This window comes from Balaenoptera acutorostrata, chromosome 15, assembly GCF_949987535.1.
Source record: "Balaenoptera acutorostrata chromosome 15, mBalAcu1.1, whole genome shotgun sequence".
Taxonomy (NCBI): domain Eukaryota; kingdom Metazoa; phylum Chordata; class Mammalia; order Artiodactyla; family Balaenopteridae; genus Balaenoptera; species Balaenoptera acutorostrata.
The window spans coordinates 6,743,054-6,765,923 of NC_080078.1; the positions used below are offsets into that span (position 1 = coordinate 6,743,054).

Here is a 22,870-nt window from a genome sequence, read left to right on the forward strand (position 1 = left end):
CTCATTGTGTCTGTGTCGAGGCGTCGGGAGGGCCTAGGTCCGTGCGCGGCGCCCTTCGGCCGGCCTGAGCCCCAGAGTCAGCTCCCCTTGCTCGCCCAGCGCCCCCAGGCCGTTCCCGGGGCTCACGGTGAGACTTGGGGCCGGCCTCTGGGGGAGCGGGCGGGGCCGCAGGGGTGTGTGCGTGAGGGTGGGCTCTGCAGCTGCGGCCCCGGGGTCCCCTCCGGGCGGCCGGGGCGCAGCGTGAAGCGAGTCCGTGCCCGCGTCCCCGCCCCAGACCCGGCCGTCCCCTCCCCACCGCGGGCCCAGGCGGGGAGGGGGCGACGGTCCTTGGCCGGGGGTCCTGGGAGGCCGTCTGCGGGCCCCTTCCGGGCCCCTCTCCTGCAGTGTCGTCATCGTCGCTTGAGGTTTCTGAGAACCGGGTCGCGAGCGAACCGACCCCTGTCTGAATGTTCTGCTCTGCTTTCGTCGCCATTTGCTTTGATTCCAGTGAGAGATTTTTTTTTTTCGGGGTCCTTGCAGGACCTCGAGGTGAAAAATGCGGAAGGCTGAGAAATGGACACGTTTCAAGGTGCCGCATACGTGTTTCCACATCACCTGCTTCTCCGCACCCCACCCCCACCCCCGAGCGGTGATTAAAGAGCTTTTGAAACCTACTCAGAGTGGGTAAAGAAATGATTCGGATTTAGTAGAGATTATATGTACATCCCACTCTCTTTCAGCTTTATAGACTATTTCGAAGGCTTTTGAAAACGAGCTGTCCGGTAGATGAGGTGGATTTTCCATTTCTGGGTAGTAGTTATTCTGCCTGGCTTGGAAGGGGTGAAGAGTGAAAGGAATTTGTGGAAATTGCGCGGGGCCTTTAGGAGACTGATTAACTGAGTGACCTTGGATAAGATAAGACACTTCCGCCAACTCTCAGTTTTGTCATCAATCAAATTAACTAGGTTTTCTCCAAAGGCCCTTCCAACTTTGAGATAATTTGATTTGGTCAATGTAATTGAAAAATTCAGCTACAGTTCAGCCTGACACTGACCCCCTGCCCTCCGTTTCCTGCGGTGCCTCCAGTACTCAATAAGATACTTTTCATTATAGAGAGCAGCTGTTACATGGCCTGGGACCAAAGAAAGCATTTATTGTACAGACCATTGCTAGGCGGATTGGAGGTGGTCAGTAAATAGTTGTCGAATTGAATTGTGGAGGATTCATTGTAACCAGTCAACAAAGCCCTGTTACTATATTGCCAGCCACGTGTGGAGAAATAGCTTTATTACTTAGGGAACCATAATGATCATTTGCCCCAGAATGTTTCTCCAAGTTTGTATGTCTCTGAATTACTATGCAAGATGCTTGTTCATTATTTCATGCAGTTTTCACCAATCTTAAAATACAAACAGGGAAGCTAGCTACTTAATATCATAGTCTTTTGCTGATTCCCTACTTGATCTAAGCATTTAAATTTTTTCTAACTTTATATTGTATCTAAATGCAGATGAGTGTTATGTTAAATGTTACCTTTTCATTCTGAGTTATCAGTATTCTTTGGGTAGCTAGTTGTCTTTTAAAGGTAGCTTTTTCATGTTTTAAAACATCTTAGAGCTCTGTTCAGAAATGGGTGAGAGGCAGTTTAAACTTTGAAGACTATGCCCTGGAAAAGATACTGGCCTGTTTAGAAAATAGCCTTTGGAATAAACTGAGCTTGTAACTCCAAGCCTTTTTTGTAAGAAAATCTTTCGTATTTACCTTCGGGGAGAACCAGGTACTGGGGGTAATCTTATCTAAATCGGATAGTGTGTCAGAATGGTTTTCAGCTCAAAGGGACCCCAGAGGTAGTTTTCTGCTCCTCTCTTCCCTCCCCCACCCCGCCCCAATTTGACAGATAAGGATACTGGATGTCAGGTTAAATAACTCACCCAGGGAGGTACTCACTCTTATTCATGGGAGACTAGGATTCAGGTGTTCCGCCCTGTGCTGTTTTCACTATTATAGGATTTCTCCTGTTGCTTAATCTTTTAAGCAGGCTGAAAATTGGAAAGTATAGTTACACCTCTTAAGTTTATTGAAAAAATTTAAAACACTTCTCTAGTGCCTACTAAATGCCAGAGACTGTTTTAAGTGCTTCATATATGTTAACTCTTATAATCCTCACAGCAACTCTGTGAGACAAATACTGTTTTTTAACCCAGAAAAGAAACATCTGTACTTAGAGTAACTAACCTAAAATCAGCTGGTAAGTGGTGATGCAGCTTAGTGAAACTCTTCCACGCCTGTAATTTGAGGGCAACTTTGAATGCTGTATGAATGGGCCAAAAAGAGTAACATTCAGTCAAGTATTTTTTAAAAACTGGTACTTGCAAAGATGTCATACTAAGTAGTCTAAGAGGTACAAAGACACATACTCTTAACAATAGTCCAGTCGAAGAAGACGGCATGAAAAATTAAATTACCAAGAAAGAACTTGAATAGCAAATGCTTGGTGGAGACCATTAGGGCTTAGAGTTTAGAGAGAGGAGAAAAGATTGTGTGCGCAGATCCTCTGAAACCTAAAATAAAACCCAGCCCTTCCGCCGCTGTTGTGACTTTTCTCCTGCCCAGAGTAGGAGCAGAGAAATGTTGGGGGGGGGAGGGTACCTGTCGAAATTGGGGGAAGAGGGACTGACCGTGCCCTCATCTCTGTCCCTTTAGGTCTCACTTCCTCCTCAGAATCCCTTCCTGTTGAGTCCCACTGACCCAAGGAGCAGCCTCCTCTTCAAAACTGGCGAAGGTGTGGGCACAAATCAAGATTCCTTTTCTTTAGTCTCCTTAAATGCCTAAGATGGAACAGAATTTTCATAAATGAGATTTCTTTGTTTTTTTTTAAATTTTATTTATTTACTATTTATTTTTGGCTGCATTGGGTTTTCATTGCTGTGCGCGGGCTTTCTCTAGTTGCGGCGAGCGGGGGCTGCTCTTTGTTGCGTGTACGGGCTTCTCATTGTGGTGGCTTCTCTTGTTGCAGAGCATGGGCTCTGGGTGCGTGGGCTTCAGTGATTGTGGCACACGGGCTCAGTAGTTGTGGCTTGAGGGCTTTAGAGCGCAGGCTCAGTAGTTGTGGTGCACGGGCTTAGTTGCTCCACAGCACGTGGGATCTTCCGAGACCAGGGCTCAAACCCATGTCCCCTGCATTGGCAGGTGGATTCTTAACCACTGCGCCAGAAGGGGAGTCCAATAAATGAGATTTCTGACACCAGGCTAGATGCCACACTAGCTCTGCTCAGTTGTCTCTTTTTTTTTTTTTTTTTTTTAAGGCAGACATTTGCGTTTTTGTTTTTTTTTTAATTAATAGCTACTCTATTTATTTATTTTGTTTGTTTTAGCTGTGTTGGGTCTTCATTTCGTGCGAGGGCCTTCTCTAGTTGCGGCAAGCGGGGGCCTCTCACCATCACGGCCCCTCCCGCTGCGGGGCACACGCTCCAGACGCGCAGGCTCAGCAGCTGTGGCTCACGGGCTCAGTTGCTCCGCGGCATGCGGGATCTTCCCAGACCAGGGCTCGAACCCGTGTCCCCTGCATTAGCAGGCAGGCTCTCAACCACTGCGCCACCAGGGAAGCCCCTCAGTTGTCTCTTTTGAAGGTCCCACCTGGTTAGAGTTTAGATGATTCCCACTTGCATCTCCTGCTGTATCTTCTTAGTCACGCAGCTCTCCAGTGAAAACAGTGGATGGCAGGTGAGGGCCATTCCTGAGTGGTCATCCTTCATAGGCCTTCCTCTTCGAAAGAATCCGTGTGTCCACAGAAGCCTTTCCTTACCCCACACGTTGGGACAGAATGAGTTTGGTGTGATGGTTGGAGCTTGAACTGAGGGGTCCCACAGACCTAATTTCAAATCCTCGCTCTACCATTCAATTGCCCTGTGACCTTGGGTATGTTATTTAACATCTGTAAACCTTAGTTTTGTCATTATACAGTAGACAACAATGGTACCTACCTCCTGAGGGTGTTGTGTGAAATGCCTGGTACATAGAAAGCACTCAGTTAACATTGGTTCTTCCTGTAATGCCTACTGGAGGCTTCTTGAACAGATGAGAGGCAAGTTGCATTTTAGCTTAGCTCTGAAGGATAAGTAGGATTTGAAAAGGCAGAGAAGACTGGGAGGGAAATGCCAGGCATTATCATGGGAGAAAAGGATGGTGTTCAAAATACAAGACATATTTAGGAAGTACTGAGTAGACTCATTTTGCTGGATGGAAAAGGTTCATGCAGGGGAGGGAGAGAAATTCATGGGAAATGAAGCTTGATGGGGAAACTGGGACCAGGTGCTGGGGAGTGTTGACTGCAAGGCTCTAGAGTTTTAGGAAGAAGATCTGAGAGCAAGGTGGGAGGTGAACTGGAGGGGGGGATGAAGGCAGGGCACCAAAGAGAGGAAGCTGGCCTCCACAGAGCTAGATAGAAAAATAAGTATGAACAAAGAATTACTTCTCCCTGGTGCTTGGAGACTGAATGCACGCAAGGAGAGAGGAGTCAAGGAAGGTGAGATTCTGCGCCTGAGTGATGAGATACTTGTGGGCTGTCTGATCACTAATTGCCACTAAAGGCAATAAGATGGCAGGGGGAGCTGTAATAGTTGGAGTTGTTCTTTTTTCTTTTCCTTTTCTTTTTTTTTAAATATTTATTTATTTATTTGGCTGTGCTGGGTCTTAGTTGCGGCATGTGGGATCTAGTTCCCTGACCAGGGATTGAACCCGGGCCCCCTGCATTGGGAGTGCGGAGTCTTAACCACTGGATCACCAGGGAAGTCCCTGAGTTGCTCTTACTTCTTCTGTGCCGTTTAACAGTCTCCCCAGTTCCCTAGAAGATAAGTAAACAAAAGTCCTTGTCCTTGAGGGGCTTAGATGGGAGGTGGAGATAGGAACTGCAACTCAAGTAAGGGTAATACAAGGAGAGTAGAAGTGCCTAAGGTAGGAACAGAGAAAGTACCAAGGGTGTTCAAAGGAGGAAGATATCTTACTTAATTCAGAATGTCAGGAGACAGTGTACATCTTGAAGGGTGAGTGAAAATTTGGCCATAGAGGTGGATAAAGGTGGGAGATTGGTCCCAGCAAAGGGGTGAAGATGCAAAGTCATTGGTCCCGGCAAAGGGGTAAAGATGCAAAGTCACACCCTACGCTTGGGGAACCCTATTAATGGGCCCAATAGGCTGAAATACAGGGGATCACTACTAAGGAAAGTAATGGGAGTGGAAAAGTCGAGTGGGGTGTGTTGTTTGAACACTAGATTGGTAGATGTCAAGGATTCATTGACAGTAAGTGAGGGGAAGGAGGGAATGACCAGAAGCATACTTTGGCAATACTAAGTTGACCTTGGTATGTTGTTCGTATTGGAAAGGGGAGAAATGGAGGCTAGAGAAACCGTATGGAGCTAAGGCCCTAGTCTCGGCAGGAGATGTGGAGCCTGGATTAGGGTGGCGGAAGACAATTCTGGGAGGCGTAGCTGGAAAAAATAGTCTTTCTTTTCACTTTTCAGAATGAAATAGAGAGACTCAGCCTTACAGGAATTATTTAGCCTCCAGCTGGGAGAAAGATAGCCAAAGGAGTGATCCCTTGGACTCCCTACTCGCTGCCTCTTCCTGTCTGGGTCCTGGCTCTTCCGATGCCCCAGCTCCAGGGGGGCTGTTTCCTGGAAGCTGCCTTGTAGCTGTCAGTCACTCCTCAGGGCTTCTCCAGCACTCAGGTTGTAACCTCCTTAGAACTGTTGGCACATCTGCTTTGTACTGTAATTATTTGTGTAAAAATAGGAATGGTGCTTCTCATCTTTTTATTCCGCTCAGTCTAGCAGGACACTTTGCACGCTGTAGATCTGCAGAAATGGTTAGGAAACTGAATACTCGTAACTGTAAGGACTTTCCAGGTAAAGCTGCTCCGAAGTTGAAAAACAAAATACATTTCCTGCAGCAAGGTGGGTGGAGTGCAAAACAGGTCTGAAGGAGTGGATGGGAAGGTCTAGAAGATGGTTTGCAACAGGACTTTTACCAGTTTATTAAAATCATTGGAGAAATGATTTAATTCCCACATTGTTTTTACATTTATGTAGAAAGGCTTTTTGAATGTAATATTCTTTATTGTTATTATAGACTGCTATTTTAATAAGGATTTCTGGTTTTCATTAAGGACCAAAGAAAGAGAGAGAAAAAAACTAATCCTGTGATAAATCTCAGATTAAAATCATATTCTTTGCGATTAGAAGAGTCATCTCCAAACTTTTCTGGTCACACGTTCCTGTCAGTAAAAACTATTTAGAAAAATTACATACATGTACCAGTGTTTTGTATAATTAAAAAAATACATTAAGTTGTGCTATTCTAGAAAAATTTTTGTGCTTTCAATGTACGTGATCCTTTTTCCATCAAAATAATTTTTCAGTGAGAGCCATGTAATTAAAACTACTTTGGTAGTTTAAAACTTTTGGCTTATCTTATTGTGATAGAACAGTTGGATGCTCTTGTCTCTAAAAGTTGAATTTGATGCTTAATTTTGATGGCTGTAGAGGTGGAAAAAAAAAGATGCTTCACAAAGGTTTGTCAGTTCAGATGGAAGCGACACATTGTTGCCTCTGCTTAGTAACTCAGGATTGATCCTATCCACCAACCATGTTAAATTTTTGTTCTTGAAATTCAGCTAGTACGTTTCCATTTTCCATGCCCTTAAATTACCTGTTCTTACAAACTAATCAGAAGGTGTTTTATAAAGGGTGGAACGAATTGGGAGATTAAGTTTGACATAAATACATTACCATGTGTAAAATAGATAGCTAGTGGGAACCTGCGGTATAGCACAGGGAGTTCAGCTGGGTGCTCTGTGATGACCTAGAGGGGTGGGATGGTGGAGGATGGGGGGTCCAAGAGGGAGGGGATATATGTATACATATAGCTGATTCACTTCCTTGTACAGCAGAAACTAACACAACATTGTAAAGCAGTTATACTCCAATAAAAAAAATAAAAAGGTGTTTAGCCAAAAAAAAAAAAAGGTGTTTTATAATTTTAACAAACAGATTTAAGACCCACTAAAAATCCTCATTTGGAAGACTTTTAAACAAATTAGGAAATATTTCCAAGTTTTTTAAATGTGTAGATAATATTTTCCAGGAAACTGAGTATCATTTTTGGCAGTTAAAATTATGTAACAACACACATCTGTTCTCATAATAGTTCTTTCCTCACACTTTTTTTTAAGCAGCTACTTTCTCACTTATCGGTTGACTTCTTAAGTTTGATTTAGTTCCACATTTGTTTTTACTTTCTAACCTCGCTGAGTTAAAAATTGCTGTGCAGTTTTCTTGTTTGTGTGTGTTTGCATCGTTAGTATTTCCCTAATTGTAGTTTCTCTGAAAGAATCTTTAAAGCTGCTTGTCTCTCTTTTTTTTGAGATGTAATTAATATATAACATTATATTGGTTTCAGGTGTACAACATAACGATTGAGTATTTGTGTATATTCCAAAGTGATCACCACAATAAGTCTGGTTAACATCTGTCACCATAGTTACATTTTCTTTTTTTCTTTTCTTTTCTGTTATTATTTATTTTTGGCTGTGTTGGGTCTTCATTGCTGCACGCAGGCTTTCTCTAGTTGCGGCGAGCGGGGGCTACTCTTCGGTGCGGTGCACGGACTTCTCATTGCGGTGGCTTCTCTTGTTGCGGAGCAGGGGCTCTAGGTGCACAGGCTGCGGTAGTTGTGGCACATGGGCTCAGTAGTTGTGGCTCGTGGGCTCAGTAGTTGGGGCACACGGGCTTAGTTGCTCCGAGGCACGTGGGATCTTCCGGACCAGGGCTTGAACCCGTGTCCCCTGCATTGGCAGGCGGATTCTTAACCACTTTGCCGCCAGGGAAGTCCCCTACATTTTATTTTCTTTTGATGAGAATTTTTAAGAACTACTCTCAGCAACTTTCAAATATGCAGTACATTATTATTATTAACTGTAGTCACCATGCTCTACATAACATCCCCAGGACTTACTTATTTTATAACTGTAAGTTTGTATCATTTGACCCATTTTGCTCACCTCCCCCCATGCTTGTCTCTTGTGTGACATGTGACAGTTCAGCATTTAGACCACGTGAGCTTGGTAGTGTCCATTTGTACATTAAATATGGTTTATTTTCTCTCACTTTTAAAATATAAATAGACATTCTGATATTTTCTTTCTCTGTCCAAAGTGGATCATCTCGTACTGACCAAGGCACCCATAAAAATAATAGAAATAGCTAAACGGTGGGTTAGCAAGTCCTGGCCTTCAAATTTGGCTTGAGTGTTGACGCTACTAGGTAGGTAGCCTCCTGCTCCTGAGCAGATCACTTGAGTCATCCGAGCCGCAGTCGTGTCATCTGTGAGATGGTGCTCCAAGGGTGTCGTGGGAGGGGCTAAGATGTCTAGTGTGCTGCTGGAGCGGGTGCCTGGCACCCCACTAACTAAGTTCAGCTCTCACTGGGCTTAGTGTGTAAACACATGATGTCATAGCCTGCCCTCCTCCTGGAGGGACGGTGCTCAGGCTCAGGCAAACACCCTGAGGGGGGAATTTGTTAGTTGGAAGTTTGTTTGCAAACCTTAATATCTAAAGTGGCAGGGAAAACAGTGTGGCTCTGGAGGCTTTTTTTTCCCCCTTTGCTATTCAGAGACATTTTTTTAAATTAATTAATTAATTTATTTATTTATTTATTTTGTGGCTGGTCTTCGTTGCTGCACGCGGGCTTTCTCTAGTTGCGGTGAGCGGGAGCTACTCTTCGTTGCGGTGCGCGGGCTTCTCATCACGGTGGCTTCTCTTGTTGTGGATCACGGGCTCTAGGCGCGCAGGCTTCAATAGTTGTTCCACGCGGGCTCAGTAGTTGTAGCTCGCGGGCTCAGTAGTTGTGGCGCACGGGCTTATTTGCTCCGTGGCACGTGGGATCTTCCCAGACCAGGGCTCGAACCCATGTCCCCCGCTTTGGCAGGCAGATTCTTAACCACTGCGCCATCAGGGAAGCCCCCAGAGGCATTTTTAATGCCTTGATGTGTAGCCTTGTATGAAGTATTAACAGCACAGGTCACTTTTCATAAAGGTACCAATAACTTTTTTTTTTTTCACTCCTTCAGGAATAGTACAGAAACAGATATCAGAAAACATCTCCCAGGACAGAAAGGAGAGCACAGACCCTGTTTGGATCAAGTCAGGTCCCTGAGCCTGAATGATGACTGCTGAGTCAAGGGAAGCCACCGGTCTGTCCCCCCACGCTGCCCAGGAGAAGGACGGCATCGTGATAGTGAAGGTTGAAGAGGAAGATGAGGAAGAGCACATGTGGGGGCAGGACGCCAGTCTGCAGGAGTCTCCTCCTCCTGACCCAGAGATCTTCCGCCAGCGGTTCAGGCACTTCTGTTACCAGAACACTTTTGGGCCTCGAGAGGCCCTGAGTCGACTGAAGGAACTTTGTCACCAGTGGCTGCGACCAGAGATAAACACCAAGGAGCAGATCGTGGAGCTGCTGGTACTGGAGCAGTTCCTTTCCATTCTGCCCAAGGAGCTCCAGGTCTGGCTGCAGGAATACCGTCCCGATAGTGGGGAGGAGGCTGTGACCCTTCTGGAAGACCTGGAGCTGGATTTATCAGGACAGCAGGTAAGAAGAGGGGAAACCTGTCACGTGTGAGCAGCACGTGGACTTTGAGGCTGGAGCAGAGAGAAGGTTACTGACTTAAAGTTCGTATTAATAGTCCTTGTGGTGCTTTGATCCTGTTTGCTTGGATATTAAAAAGCATTCTAGCCCTGTCCTTCCTGCAGCCACTGGTATATTTACTGTCTTTTTTCGTTTGTTTAAATTCCTGTTTAAAAAGTGATTTACGCACAAGCCCAACCTGTTTGTCCTCAGGTCCCAGGTCAAGTTCATGGACCTGAGATGCTCGCAAGGGGGATGGTGCCTCTGGATCCAGTACAGGAGTCCTCGAGCTTTGACCTTCCTCATGAGGCCACCCAGTCCCATTTCAAGCATTCATCTCGGAAACCCCGCCTCTTACAACCACGGGGTAAGAAGCAAGGTTTCACATGGGGGGAAAGAAGCAAACTATTCAGGATGGGAGTGCCCTCTCTGTGTTGCTAAATGCCTGTAATAGAGAAGTATGTTTGTTTCTATTGTCATTATTACTAAATATCAGAGGAAATATAACTTACAGATCAATTTCAGGAGTTAAATAATGTTACCAAGGAGGTAAGTGAAATGTGCATGATGAACTTGGGTGGACATTATATTATTTGTTGAATTGTTAGTATTCTGGATGTCTAGCAGGTTTTTTTTTTTTTTTTTACAGGAAAGTCCTAGGAACAGATGAAATATAGCCAACACTCTAGTATGTTGTAAATTATCTTTAAAAGGATCATTTATCAATTCATTTTATTTAAAATGTATAAAATACTGTATAACATCACTATTTCTAGGTTACTTTCAAAAATTCCAAAGAATGGGAAAAGGATGGAAAAAATATTTTGTTTTTGGTTGAGGAACATGAGGCAAAAAAATCACTTCAGGGTCATATAAATAAAAATCAGTTGAATTTTTTTTCCTTGAGGGAAATATTAACAATATTTTTATCCAATTTTAAAATCAAAGTTGATACCTAGAATATCAGTGAAAGAGAAAAAAATAACATGCTAAAAGTATGGTTGTTCAGCAAGAGTTGACAAAGGCACACTTAACCAGTGTGTGTTATTTATGATGACATTCAGGATAGGAACATTAGAGCTTAAGGAAGTATTGTGTTCCGTGCGTTCTGCCGGACAGCCAGCGCTCGTAAGCTGGAGCAAGCCTTGTGAGCCAAGCAGTGCGCTGTGATGTTTATCCACCGCTGTCTACCCAGTCCCGTTAGGTCCTCGTAGGGTTTGTGAGCTCTCTTCACACTCCACCAGGTGAAGTCAGGAAACGGAGGAGGATCTTCGTGGTTTTAAGTGCCAGGTTAGGGCTTCAGGTTACCAGAGTAACAGCTTTCCAGACCCTGGAACATACAGTTGTTATGTCGTAAATAGTTCTTGAAGGAATTGAGGCGTATGCACTTATTCTCAGTTTCTCTTTGTGCTGCTCATCTTCCAGAGTGTTCCTAACTCTCAGAGGGTTAAAGTGCTAGGTACTTGATCTTTGTCTACATTTTGCTTTAGCTTATATTATTGCCGTATATTCTGAAATAGTTACAAGATTTACTAATTCCGTTTCATATTAGTTTTTTAGTATCTTTGCAGCACAGTAACATCATCTGTTCACCAGTAACATTTCCAAATCTAACATTACTTGGCAAGGGAGGATTTTGATTTTGCCGTTTAAAATTTTTCCAGTTTTTCTTGCACATCGCAGTTAGTGTGATCCTATGTTGTCGATGTCTTTTATTAGATGAGTGTCAACCCAGACCTTTATACATTTGTAAATGTCTCATCGACGTTCGAACCATGTGTGCATTTTATCCAAAAACTGTGGCTAAGTGAGGGAGAAAAGTAGAGGGACAAAAAATGGCAGAAACTTACCCAGAAGTAAGAAGAGCCCCTTCCTTCTCTGTGTTTCAAGACATTACTACTAAAGATTTTTAAATCTTCCATTTTCCACAACTGAACCGGATTCTGAAGTCCTGGTACACTGTTCGTTGGACTGGAGAAAATTAAATTATGAGCCAGACTTGAATGTGGGCTGAGTGTTACCTACTTCTGTGGCTGAGAGTAGGAACCCGGGTTCTAGTTCTGGCTCTACCCTCTTAACAGGATGATGTTAGGCAAGTTGTTTACCCTCTTGGGGCCTCGGTTTCCCCTTCTTTAAAATGAAGGAGTTGGACCAGGTGATTTTAAGGACCCTTTTATGACTCCTTGTTACTTCTGCTTAAGAACAGAGGTCTTGGGAAGACACACATCATGCCTTTCCTTTCTTATATTCTCTGTAGTTCTCAGTTCTGTAGTTAAACACTGAACACTGGGCATGCTGGTACAGGAAAGAGGGTGCCCGTGGGCCCTTTGAGGGGAGGCCCAGAGCAGAGCTGGCTTCACTCACAGCTCCTTTCTCCTCCCTCAGCTCTCCCTGCCACCCACGTTCCTGCCCCTCATCACGAGGGGGGTCCCAGAGACCAGGCGATGGCATCTGCACTGTTCTCGGCAGATTCCCAGGTGAGCTGTGGGCCCCTCTGCCCTCCTGAGTCCCTCGCATCTGCCTCTTCCTGGGGCTCTTTCAGCGGTCTTCACCAGGACACTGGCTCTTGATGTCCCTGCCCACAGAGTAGCCCCACTCCCCACCTGTCCACTAGAGCCTGGCATGGTCACCTTTTTTTTCCTAGCATCCTGTAGGTTTGCAGTCACCTCCGTCCCTGACTCCAGGTTCGGGCAGTGGGACTGTCCCTGGACTTTGGGGGAACTGAGTGTGGGGATCTCATGTTATTTCAGGCAATGGTGAAGATCGAGGACATGGCCGTGTCCCTCATCCTGGAGGAATGGGGATGTCAGAACCTGGCTCGGAGGAATCTGAATAGGGACGCCAGGCAGGAGAATTATGGGAACGTGATTTCCCAGGGTAAGATGGCTGCAGGATTATTGTCTGATAAGATTGTATTGCCTCTTTTTCTGTTAGTTCTGGGATCTCTGATGTGTTAGAGACTACTGAGCCCCTTTCTTCAGACCAGATAGAGAAGGAGAACAATTTGAGTTTCTTTAATCCCAAAAGCCTGGTACTGGGACTTCCTGATTCCAGGTGGATTTTTTTACCTCTAGGTAGTTTTTGCTGTTTGAAAGCAGAAATACTTTTATGTTCTGAATCCCCACCTCTTCAACTACTCTGTCACCATTGAGGATTCTGCTTCATTCTTTGTGGATACAATTAAGTGCTTTTGTCAGGGGAAGTGTCTGTATTTCCTAATATAGAGGGCCAGGTGAGAATTGATCATCAATCTAATCCTAACCTGGGACCGTGTTCCTGAACCTACACTGCATCCTTCCATGGGCTTTCAGTCTTGCATCCTGTGAGCGCTGCTCCACAACAGCTCTGTATAATTCCATGAACTTGCACCTGTACCTCCATTATGGTCAGGATTCCCAGATTTCAAACCTAATGGTGATCTTCTGTGAAGAGCTCTGGCTCCTGAGTGTGTAGTAAGAACAAAGAAGTTCTAAGAGGCATCAACCAGATAAGACAAGGTGACACAGTTGACAAACAGTCCCATTTGTCTCTATTAGGTCTTAACCCCTGGGAGACAGTACTGCAGGAAGCTCTCAGATCAGTCGTGTCATAGGGAAGGCCACTTCCTAAGACTTCTGCCTGGGGAGGGCAGTGGTAGGGTGAATGAAGGGAAGTTATGAAGAAAGGATGTTACTACAGAAACCTCAAGTTTTGTTTTGAACCATAGGGATAACTGGGGTTTGTTGTTTCTTAGTACTTGCTCTTTGGACGAGGTGAAAATTAAGCCAAAAAACTGATCTCTGTTTGTGAGCCGGGTAGTACCCACCCCTTGCTAACTTAAAACAAAACAAAACATTGGGAACAGCCGGGGAACTATCCAGATCATCAAGGACCTAGGCTTGGAATTCAAAAGAAGTAGACCAATTTCCTCTTCCTTATGATCAGGTCAGTATTTATGGTGATTTCATCACTCAAGTCAGGGGTTAGATACTCAGCTCCTTCAGTGATTGCGTTGAGATAGTGCACACTCACTTGGAAAGGTTTCTTAAGGCCAAGTAAATAAATAATAGATTTGGGATAGTTTGGGTTTTTTCTAGACAAATGTAAACATATATAAAATAGTGTTTTTGTACTGAACAATTTTTAGTCTATACTTAAAAAACAGGGTGACACACAGAATATAGCAGTCCACAATAAGAATATATTCCAGTGTTTTAACAGGCAGATTGCTAAAATCAGAAGATCAGCTCTGCATTTGTAAGATCTTATCTTATATTACGTCCTTTGTGGGCTGTCTCTGGAATTGTTTTCAGTCTCTTTGTTCTCAGTAGTTCTCAGTCGTTTGTCAGTGCAGGTTTCAGTTACATGTACTAATGCCCCAACCAGCTTCTTCACCCTCATCCCTGTTGCTTGAGCACTGTCAGCTCTGTGCTGCTCTCCCTAGTGGAGAGAAACTAGTTTCTGTGTCTGAAGGTCTGCGTAACCTGCCAGGTTCAGCGCTCTTTGTTTTGCCTGTTAACTATCACCTTGTCAATAAAAATCTCACAGAATTGGCGGAGTATTTGCTTTTCTTTTATTAATTGCATTCCTTTCTTTCTGGTAATACCACTTATCATTTTCTAGGAAAGACCTGTCCGTTCTCTTTTTTTTAACTCATAAATTCTTAATTAGAACTGGAACATGATTTTTTTTTTAATTTTTTTTTAGCCTCACAGCATGTGGGCTCTTAGTTCCCCAACCAGGGATTGAAGCCGCACCCCCTGCATTGGAAGCACGGGGTCTTAACCACTGGACCGCCAGGGAAGTCCCTGGACCATGATTTTTTTAATGTGTATTTATTCTTTCAAATTAATTACCGGGTGACCAAATTATAGAACCATGAGTTGTGACCTCTTATGTTCCTTAATTCCTCATGCCTTCCTTCCTTCCTCACCTGGTTCTGTTCCCTCTGCTCGCTCCTGGCCTCTCTGCACGCTCCCTCCGTTGTCCTTTCCACGCTTTGCCTGCCCTCTCATTTCCCAATTCTACTCCCTGTTGTCCCTATGTTTTTTCCCTTGTTTTTCTACTATTTTATCTCCAGTTAATATTGTGAGGTCATTTTGCAGGCAGGTAGAAGCTTCCTGGAAAACAGTGTCACTTGAGTAACCCACATATTCAACAGAAAAAGATGCTATTTGTATTTTTTATTTATCGTGTCAGGTTGTGAAAACAGGAATGAGAATGAGGAGTCCACCTCAAAGGCTGAAATTGCAGAAGACTCAGCATCACATGGGGAGACCACGGGAAAATTCCAGAAAGATTTCGGAGAAAAACGTGAACAGCAGGGCAGAGTAGTAGAAAGGCAGCAGAGAAACCCTGAGGAGAAAACTGGAAAAGAAAAGAGAGATCCGGGGCCGGCTACAGTCAAGGAAAAAAAAAACCCCAGCACAGGAGAGCGAGGTCCAAGGGAAAAGGGTAAAGGACTGGGGAGAAGCTTCAGTCTGAGCTCAAACTTCAACACCCCTGAAGAAGTTCCGACAGGAGCGAAGTCCCACAGATGTGATGAATGTGGTAAATGCTTCACAAGGAGTTCAAGCCTTATTCGCCATAAGATAATCCACACCGGAGAAAAGCCCTATGAATGTAGTGAATGTGGGAAAGCCTTCAGTCTTAACTCAAACCTTGTCCTGCATCAGCGAATCCACACAGGAGAGAAGCCTCATGAATGTAATGAGTGTGGCAAAGCCTTCAGTCACAGTTCAAATCTCATTCTGCATCAGCGGATCCACTCTGGGGAGAAACCCTACGAATGTAACGAGTGTGGGAAGGCCTTCAGCCAGAGCTCAGACCTCACTAAGCATCAGAGAATCCACACGGGGGAAAAGCCCTATGAATGTAGTGAATGTGGAAAGGCTTTCAACCGAAACTCATACCTTATTTTGCATCGGAGAATTCACACCCGAGAAAAGCCCTATAAGTGCACGAAGTGCGGCAAGGCCTTCACCCGAAGCTCGACCCTCACTCTGCATCACAGAATCCACACCAGAGAGCGAGCCTCCGAGTACAGCCCCGCCTCCCTCGATGCTTTCGGAGCATTCCTGAAAAGCTGTGTGTAAAGCGAGAATTTGTCAACAAGCCATTTCCCCTTTTCGTTTCTAAAATTATTTCAGAGATGTGTGCCCATGGAGGGGAAAAAAAACAGCCTCAACAGGTTAAAAAAAAAATCACACTTATGGATCCTTACAGTTACATCAGCAGTGTTCTGCCTTTGCCTAGTCTGTGGGCGTATAATTCTTCTACAGCCCCTGCAGGGAAATGCTAGTCATAGGGATGGATAATCTACATGCTGTTTCCACACAGGATAGAAGCACACACACAGGAAAATGTCAAGCTATCAGTAATGAGGAGACCTTTAAGGCGCTCTTGAACTCTTCGCAACCACAGTACATAATTGAAAGACTAAGATCGGCTCTGTGAAAATGACACTGAGGATCAAAACCTGCTTGCCGCAAACGCCCTACTGGGCCAACGTCTTGCTGAACCTTATTTCTCAAAAAAGAGGGACAGTTTGAACAAAAACTACATCGGCACATGCTGCTCAAACTAGTTATATATATACGGTAAGTTCTGTACAGTCACTGGTAGCCTACCAAAGCTATAGAAATCTAGGACTGCGCTGTCAGTATCAAACCAAAGATTTCTATCTCTTCCTGAAAGAGAGGGCATGCGCACCAGTCTACAGTTCCAAAGGATGGCCGCAGATGTAGATGGTTCCCTCATGACTGAGATAAATCCTACTGAAATGGCAACCGTGATTCAAAACACTTCTCTCCCTTCGCAAAATCCACAAATTCCCTAAAGCACTATCGCACTCCTAACTGCGTTTCTCCACAGGTTAGCACTTGATTGCATACTGTCTTTGAATCTTTCATTGTTCCGTGTGGGAAAGTTTTCATCACTCCCCAAAAGAGATGCTTCTCTCACCGGGGGATATATTTATATCCCCAACAGCCCTGGACACAGTGCTGACCACATGAGAAGTGCTCATTAGACCTGACTTCTAGCAGGATTTGTACATTCACGACAAGGCCTGTGAGTCACGAGTACCTGAAATACGGTAGCCTGGCCCAGCTTGTGAGCCCGAGGCGTGGCTAAAGCTCTAGGGTCGCATGCTATTTTTGTCCTAAATATAAATGAAGGGTGCTGGTCAGCCACCAGCATAGACTATCTAGACACGGATCAGAGAGTAAATACCATGAAATGTCAGAAACGACTTTGTTGTCATCCATCATCTTAAAGAACAATGTGATCACTTACTAAGGCAAAGATGGCAAAGATCTTAACCAGAATTTCTTCAGTCAGCTCCTGAACAACGTGATGATTTGGGCACTTTGTGAATCATTTGTAACTTTAAAGTTCAAAAGATGTGCTTTCTGTTGCTTTTCAGAAAAAGGAACATTGGAGGGAGCATTTTTTTTCCCACACCTTCCAGAAACTTCGAAAAGACATTTGAGATCGTTAGCTGGCAATTACTAAACGTGTCTGTTGCTCTGAGAAGCTCACCAACGTGCTAAGATGTGGTTGGTCGTATTGTAGTCATACCGCACAATGTCTTTTCTGTTTCTCATCACTAGAGACTGAGGTGAGGTTATGAAACTTTGATCTTTCCCATCATCTGTGCAGGAGGATGCATTAGCTTCTGCGTAGAAGCCAGCGACAGACCATTTTCAGATGCACACACAAGAGACCCAAGCAGCGTGGGTCACATAGGAAGTCATCAGGGCCTTGGGTAGAGGTAACTGCTCGTGAGAGCACGTGAATGACTGTGGACAGCCCTGCAGGGACTTAGAAACAGACTAAGAACACACCTGAAGACTAGCCCCATAATGGGAGACCCCTCACATAGAGTTTGAGATTTTCCGTCAAGAACTAAAACTGTCACTCGTCACTGGTTTGCTAGCCAACAACCCAAGCCTATGAGACAGTGCTACTTCACGGGGAACCATGGAGGTGGGGGCAGCTGTGGCCTCAGCTCCGGGCCAAACAGCACTTTTTCTCTGGCCTCTCTCTATAACTTGGACCAACTCCAGCTTCCCGGTAGCTCCTAAGCAGTTGCATCTGTGTTGCCTGGGGGAACTTAAAGGAAGTCAGCTGGTGACCAGAGTATTCTATCCATCCAATTTAAGAAAAACAGGATACTCCAGAAGGGCACACCTAAGTAACTTTTTATAGTAAGGGAAGGTAGAAGAAATGCTTTTAGGAATTTTCTTCAAAGAGTGAGACATAGTGGTGGTCACATAGAAAACTGCTGATGCTTTTGAGCAAAGACTTTTGCTGCCAGGAAGCAACTGAAAGCAGTGAGGTGCTTAACTCCAGACACCGATCGAAGCACCGACTGTTGTGAAGAGGGAAAGAACACTGGTCAGGTCCACCCACATTGGCTTTTTTATGTGGACATGATTCAGCCATCATTTCTTTTTAATGGAAGTTAACTATAACCTGTGCCCCACATTTAATTCCCATTTCCTGGGACATCGTACTGACTGTGTGGGATGGCCACGGGCATAGCTCCAGATCTTCAGCAGATGGACTCCTTGAAGCAGCTATTTGAAGACAAGTTTTCTGAAGAAAACAGGCTACCACCGTTTATAAAACCATCTGCATTGCATTCATTTATCAGCTCTTCAGCACAAAGTGTAATAGAGTCATGGCCCAAAAGGCTTACGACATCTAAATTAGTGCTCAGGATAGTCATCTGAAAGTTCTCGACTGGCTGAAGTATGTTAACAGTTTCAGTACTCTAGTTCACTGTTAGCATGCTAGTTGACCCAGTGGAAGTCTTTGAGGGGTTTTTAAAAATATACCTTAACCTTGCCAGGAAGAGAAGTATAAGTCTTCAAGTTCTGGGGCATTTGTTTCTACTTCATCCTGGCAGGCAAGGCTAAAGCCTAAGACTACAGATGTATGAGGCATCTTGATATGGAAGGCACTTAGTATTTTATTAAAGGCATAAAAGTGAAACTGTGCTAAATATGTACAGAGAGGTTGACACGTTTGATACCTAAGACAATTCACATCTTACCTGGCGTCAGAGAAGTCATCCCAGGAAGGAACCTCTTGACTGTGATAAATATGGCAAAGCCTTTAATCACATCTCAGCCCTTAGCATCAGAAAACTCACACTGTAAATAAACATTATTAATATTATATGTGAGGAAAACTTTAATGTGTAGCACTCATTGCTTTGGACAGAAAATGAATTCCGTCAGTATGTCCCAATCATGTATTGAATTTCAGAAACACTGCAGAGGAAGCTCGATCTTAACTCCAGAGGATCCACAGAAGAAAAAAAAAAAAAATGTGGGAAAATGCTAAAGAAATAGCAAAATGTACAACTTCTGACAAAAGTTGTTTATGTTGGGTACTTCTATATATTTTGTATGACCATAATGTCAGTGTCTGTGTTTTGTACCTCCAGCCCCTGTTTTATTCTGTATATTCCCTGTAAACAGATAATGTATTTTTATTTTAATCTATTTGACAGAACACATCACTCCAAAAGAGCAAAGTTTTGGAGTAGTGAAGAAGTTGATGTGGTCATAAACAAGTCAGTTCACAGAACTGAGAAAGGGGAAAACGAGAAAAAAAACCTTCATAGTTTGGTGCTTATCAAGCCAAGAGCTTAGGAGATGAGTGGAATCGCTAGGAGAGACAGGTGACTAGGGCACTAAAATGGAACAGTTCTAGAAACATCTGCAGCTTCCTGAGAGTGTTCTCTTCAAAGCCAGGAAGTTGACCGCTTAGCTGCCAGATCACCATTTCAAGCAAGGAGAATGGGTTCTCTGAGCTTGTCGGGGGAGGAAGAAGGTCTGCCCCCATCAGTCAAGAAGAGGGCATGTCCTGGGAGGGCCAGTGGGACCACTTACCTTGACCCGGTGGTGTGAAGCATAGTCCTGCTTCCTCCACTAACTCTTAAATTTCTGTGCTTAGAAAACTTGGGATAGGAAAACACCAGGATGGGCTCTTCCCTGGAAAACAGACACACAGGCATCCAGTCTCTGGGATTGCAGGAAGGCTTGAGAAGCATTTTGCAATATTCCTGTCTCAGCTGTCTCCTGTGTACCCTCCTTGCTCCGCTCACTTCCCCTGGCCTGTGATTAGAGAGGGCTTGTGAAGATTCATAGCTGGGAAAGAACTTTTTTCTAATTTTTATCCTAGAGTTGATCACCTTTTATTGCAGGGTCTCGTCGTCCTGACGTCCTCATCTAAAGCTAGCTAACCAGGTTCACCCTACCATCCTCACGGAAGAGTCATCGTGTGAATTGGAGTAACGGTATTAAAACGTAGTCACACAGTGACAGCAGTACTTAACCAGCGGAGCCATGTGTTTGTGGGTCCCACTCTGTGCAACTTCTCAGAAATGCTGATGAGGGGGCTATGGTTCCCCAGCTGGGAAACCACGTGAAGGTCTGCAGATTGCAAAGTGAAACGTCAAATCAGAGAAGAGGAAATTAAGTGGTATAAATAGATCTTTTCATAGAAGTTAGAGTAGATTTTTATTTCAGCTACTACTGGAGAATATAATAGAAAGTATTATTTGAAAAGTTTCCCTAACATTTAGGTTTCGTTTTTAGAATGGACACACTACTGTACATTGAAAAGTAGTTACTTATTTTGCTATTCAAATTAATTTTTTATTATATCTAAAAATGAAATTACCTGTTTTACTTTTCAGAGCTTTGTAAAACAAACTTGAAGTTATAGGGAGGTAAGCCATCTCCAATTCTGCAGGTCAAACGAAAGTTTGGGAACTATTTTGGACATCTCATAATACAGAATGTCTTAACATGAGAACTTAGTTTCATATTGTCTGGTTCTGTTTAACAGTGGATACCACAAACCTCATGTTTTTCTCTTATCCTAAAACAGTGGAAGAAGGTAAAGAGTGGGCATTAGGTTGACTTCTGAACAATGGTCTGCTGTTATTTTAACAGGTTTTTTGTTTTGTTTTTCTTTTAATCGTTGAGATTCTCACCTCCATTTACTAAAGAATCATGGCTCACTTCAAATTACACAGTAATCAGCAAAGTTAATTGGTCTTAAATTTTCTCCCTTCAGCAAGCACTCATTAAGCAGTCAGGCTGAGTGCGTTAAGATACAAAGAGTAAGTTCTGTGAGGGATTGAAAGGTGATGCTGAAACTGGGATTTCATTCCAGTTTCAGATGCGGGTTTCAAGTTCCTTTGGTCCAGGGAAGGGTCGGGGCAGCTGCCTGAGTCGCTATTGTTTAATCTCCCGACAAGGTCAGGTTTGCTAGGAAGGAGAGTGTGGGGGGAGGGTTGTAGGGGCCAGACTCCCAGCTGTGGAAGAGTGGTGAGGGAGCCCTGCGGAGGGAGAGAAGAGAGACTGCTGGGTGTGTGCTGGGGGCCAGTGCTCGCCTGCCTTCCCCACCCCCTACCCCCACTTCAGCCACTTGACAGAGTAAGGTTTTATTCCGCCGAGCGAGGACAAAGCGTATTAGATTTAGACGTGCTTCTGCTGGTTGCAGGGGTTCTTACGTGAGAGGGCTGGGCAGGGGGAAGCAGGTTGTGACGACACAGGAAAATCTTGTTCTAAAAATCTATGAGGTTAGGGGCAAGGGGCGGGATATGCAAGCAAAATCAGCGATTATTTTAACATGAACATAAGTATTTTTATTAACTTTTAGTTAAATAGAGGTTATTACACCCAGGTCAACACGATAAGGCTAAATCTATATAGAGAGCTAACTCAGGCATTGTCTTGTTTATCTGTAGACTGGATAAAACAAACCTTTCCTGTTTTGTCAGTTCCTAGTTTCTTAGAATAAATTAGACGAAAAGAAACTGACTTGTCTTTGTATATCCGCAGAATTAAGTTATTGCTGTTAAAACCTGGCCTTTTCATTTCCCTGATCTTTGAAGCGTCCAGATGTTTGGTAGATGTTCAGTGAATGATTTTTTGATTGAATTTGTTCATTTAAAATCCTCATTAACATTTCTAGAACTGCTTCTTTCAGTAAATAATGGAATTTTAGAGGAAAAGGGTTTTTTTTTTAAAGCTAGGAAACTCCTCCACTGAAAATAGTCATTTGATTGAGCACTAAAGTTTCAGTCGTGAGAAATGGCAGCAAAATCAATTGGTAATGCATTTATAGTCAGTGGTCCATTTTAAGAGGCCGATGGTGTCTGGCAAATTTTAGAGTAGTGAGGTGGGGGAAGGAAATTGTGGGGATTTGTAATAAATATTCTCCTTATGTTGTTTCTCTTCAGGATCATGGTAAAACAATAAATTATCATCTCTAGGTGGCAATAGTTGTGATGTTTGTTTTTTGTTGTCCTTGGTTGCATAAAATGCATGTTTTGGGTAAAGAAAAAAGTATAATTTCAAAGTCAAAAACTGGAACTGTGACACAAACAATCCTCACCCAAATGACATGTTCTAGGTAATTTCACAAGCGCTTAGGTAGCTTCTTGGCAACAGAATGAAAAACCATGGAATAAAGTTGCTTTTTAACGATCCCCCAAAACAATTTTTTCATAGGATGGAACCATTAAAATAACCTTTGGAAACTGGGATTGACATATACACACTTCTGTATATAAAACAGGTAACTGATAAGTACCTACCGCATAGCACAGGGAACTCAATGGCCTATAGGGGGAAGGAAGCTAAAAAAAGAGTTGATATATGTATAACTGATTCACTTTGCTGTACAGCAGAAACTAACACAACATTGTAAATCAACTCTACTCCAATAACAAAAACAAAACCTTTGACCACTTTATGAGACTTAAAAAATTGAACATTCTAATAGTAGGAGCAACATGTGAAGTTGATATTTTAGACCTTCAAACTATGAACTCTAACCTAATAACCTTGTTTTTGCATAACTTACTGAAACAAACTCAATGTGATTTTTTTCACTTTGTCTCATTTAAATAATTGATTTTTTTTCACCCTATTTAGAAACCAGAGAGAAGTGCAAAGTGTTCTGTTTTCCTCTGCTCTTAGTTTCCTTATCCTAAAGGAATACTAACCCCTGCTTCACTTGCTTTTCAGGGCTATGGTGAGATAAAACAAATTTTTTAAAAAGTAAAAGGTGGCACATGTGAAAAAGCAATGTATTTTTACTTAGGTATCACAACCAAATCTTAATTCCGGGGTACTAAACCCTATCCTGTCCAACTGTCTTAGCCTAGGTTCCCTGAGAGCAGAACCTGAGGTCAGGGCTCGTGTG

General features: G+C 43.6%; 1 protein-coding gene across 5 annotated transcripts in view; it reads left to right on the forward strand.

Moving 5' to 3' along the window:
* The window catches only part of ZKSCAN1 (zinc finger with KRAB and SCAN domains 1), a 39,718-nt gene continuing 16,848 nt past the window's right edge, over window positions 1–22,870 (forward strand). The window contains exons 1-7 of one of the 5 annotated variants that reach the window (XM_057528916.1): window positions 9–127; window positions 2,683–2,761; window positions 9,102–9,619; window positions 9,869–10,022; window positions 12,041–12,132; window positions 12,406–12,532; window positions 14,834–15,674. In XM_057528916.1, coding sequence (XP_057384899.1) covers window positions 9,194–9,619; window positions 9,869–10,022; window positions 12,041–12,132; window positions 12,406–12,532; window positions 14,834–15,674 — 1,640 coding nt within the window. In that variant the 5' untranslated portion in view covers window positions 9–127; window positions 2,683–2,761; window positions 9,102–9,193. Of the gene's footprint in view, window positions 128–2,682; window positions 2,762–9,101; window positions 9,620–9,868; window positions 10,023–10,304; window positions 10,344–12,040; window positions 12,133–12,405; window positions 12,533–14,833; window positions 21,943–22,870 lie in introns of those variants that run through there. The other 4 variants (XM_007186668.3, XM_057528913.1, XM_057528914.1 and 1 more) reach the window with 4 other exon arrangements.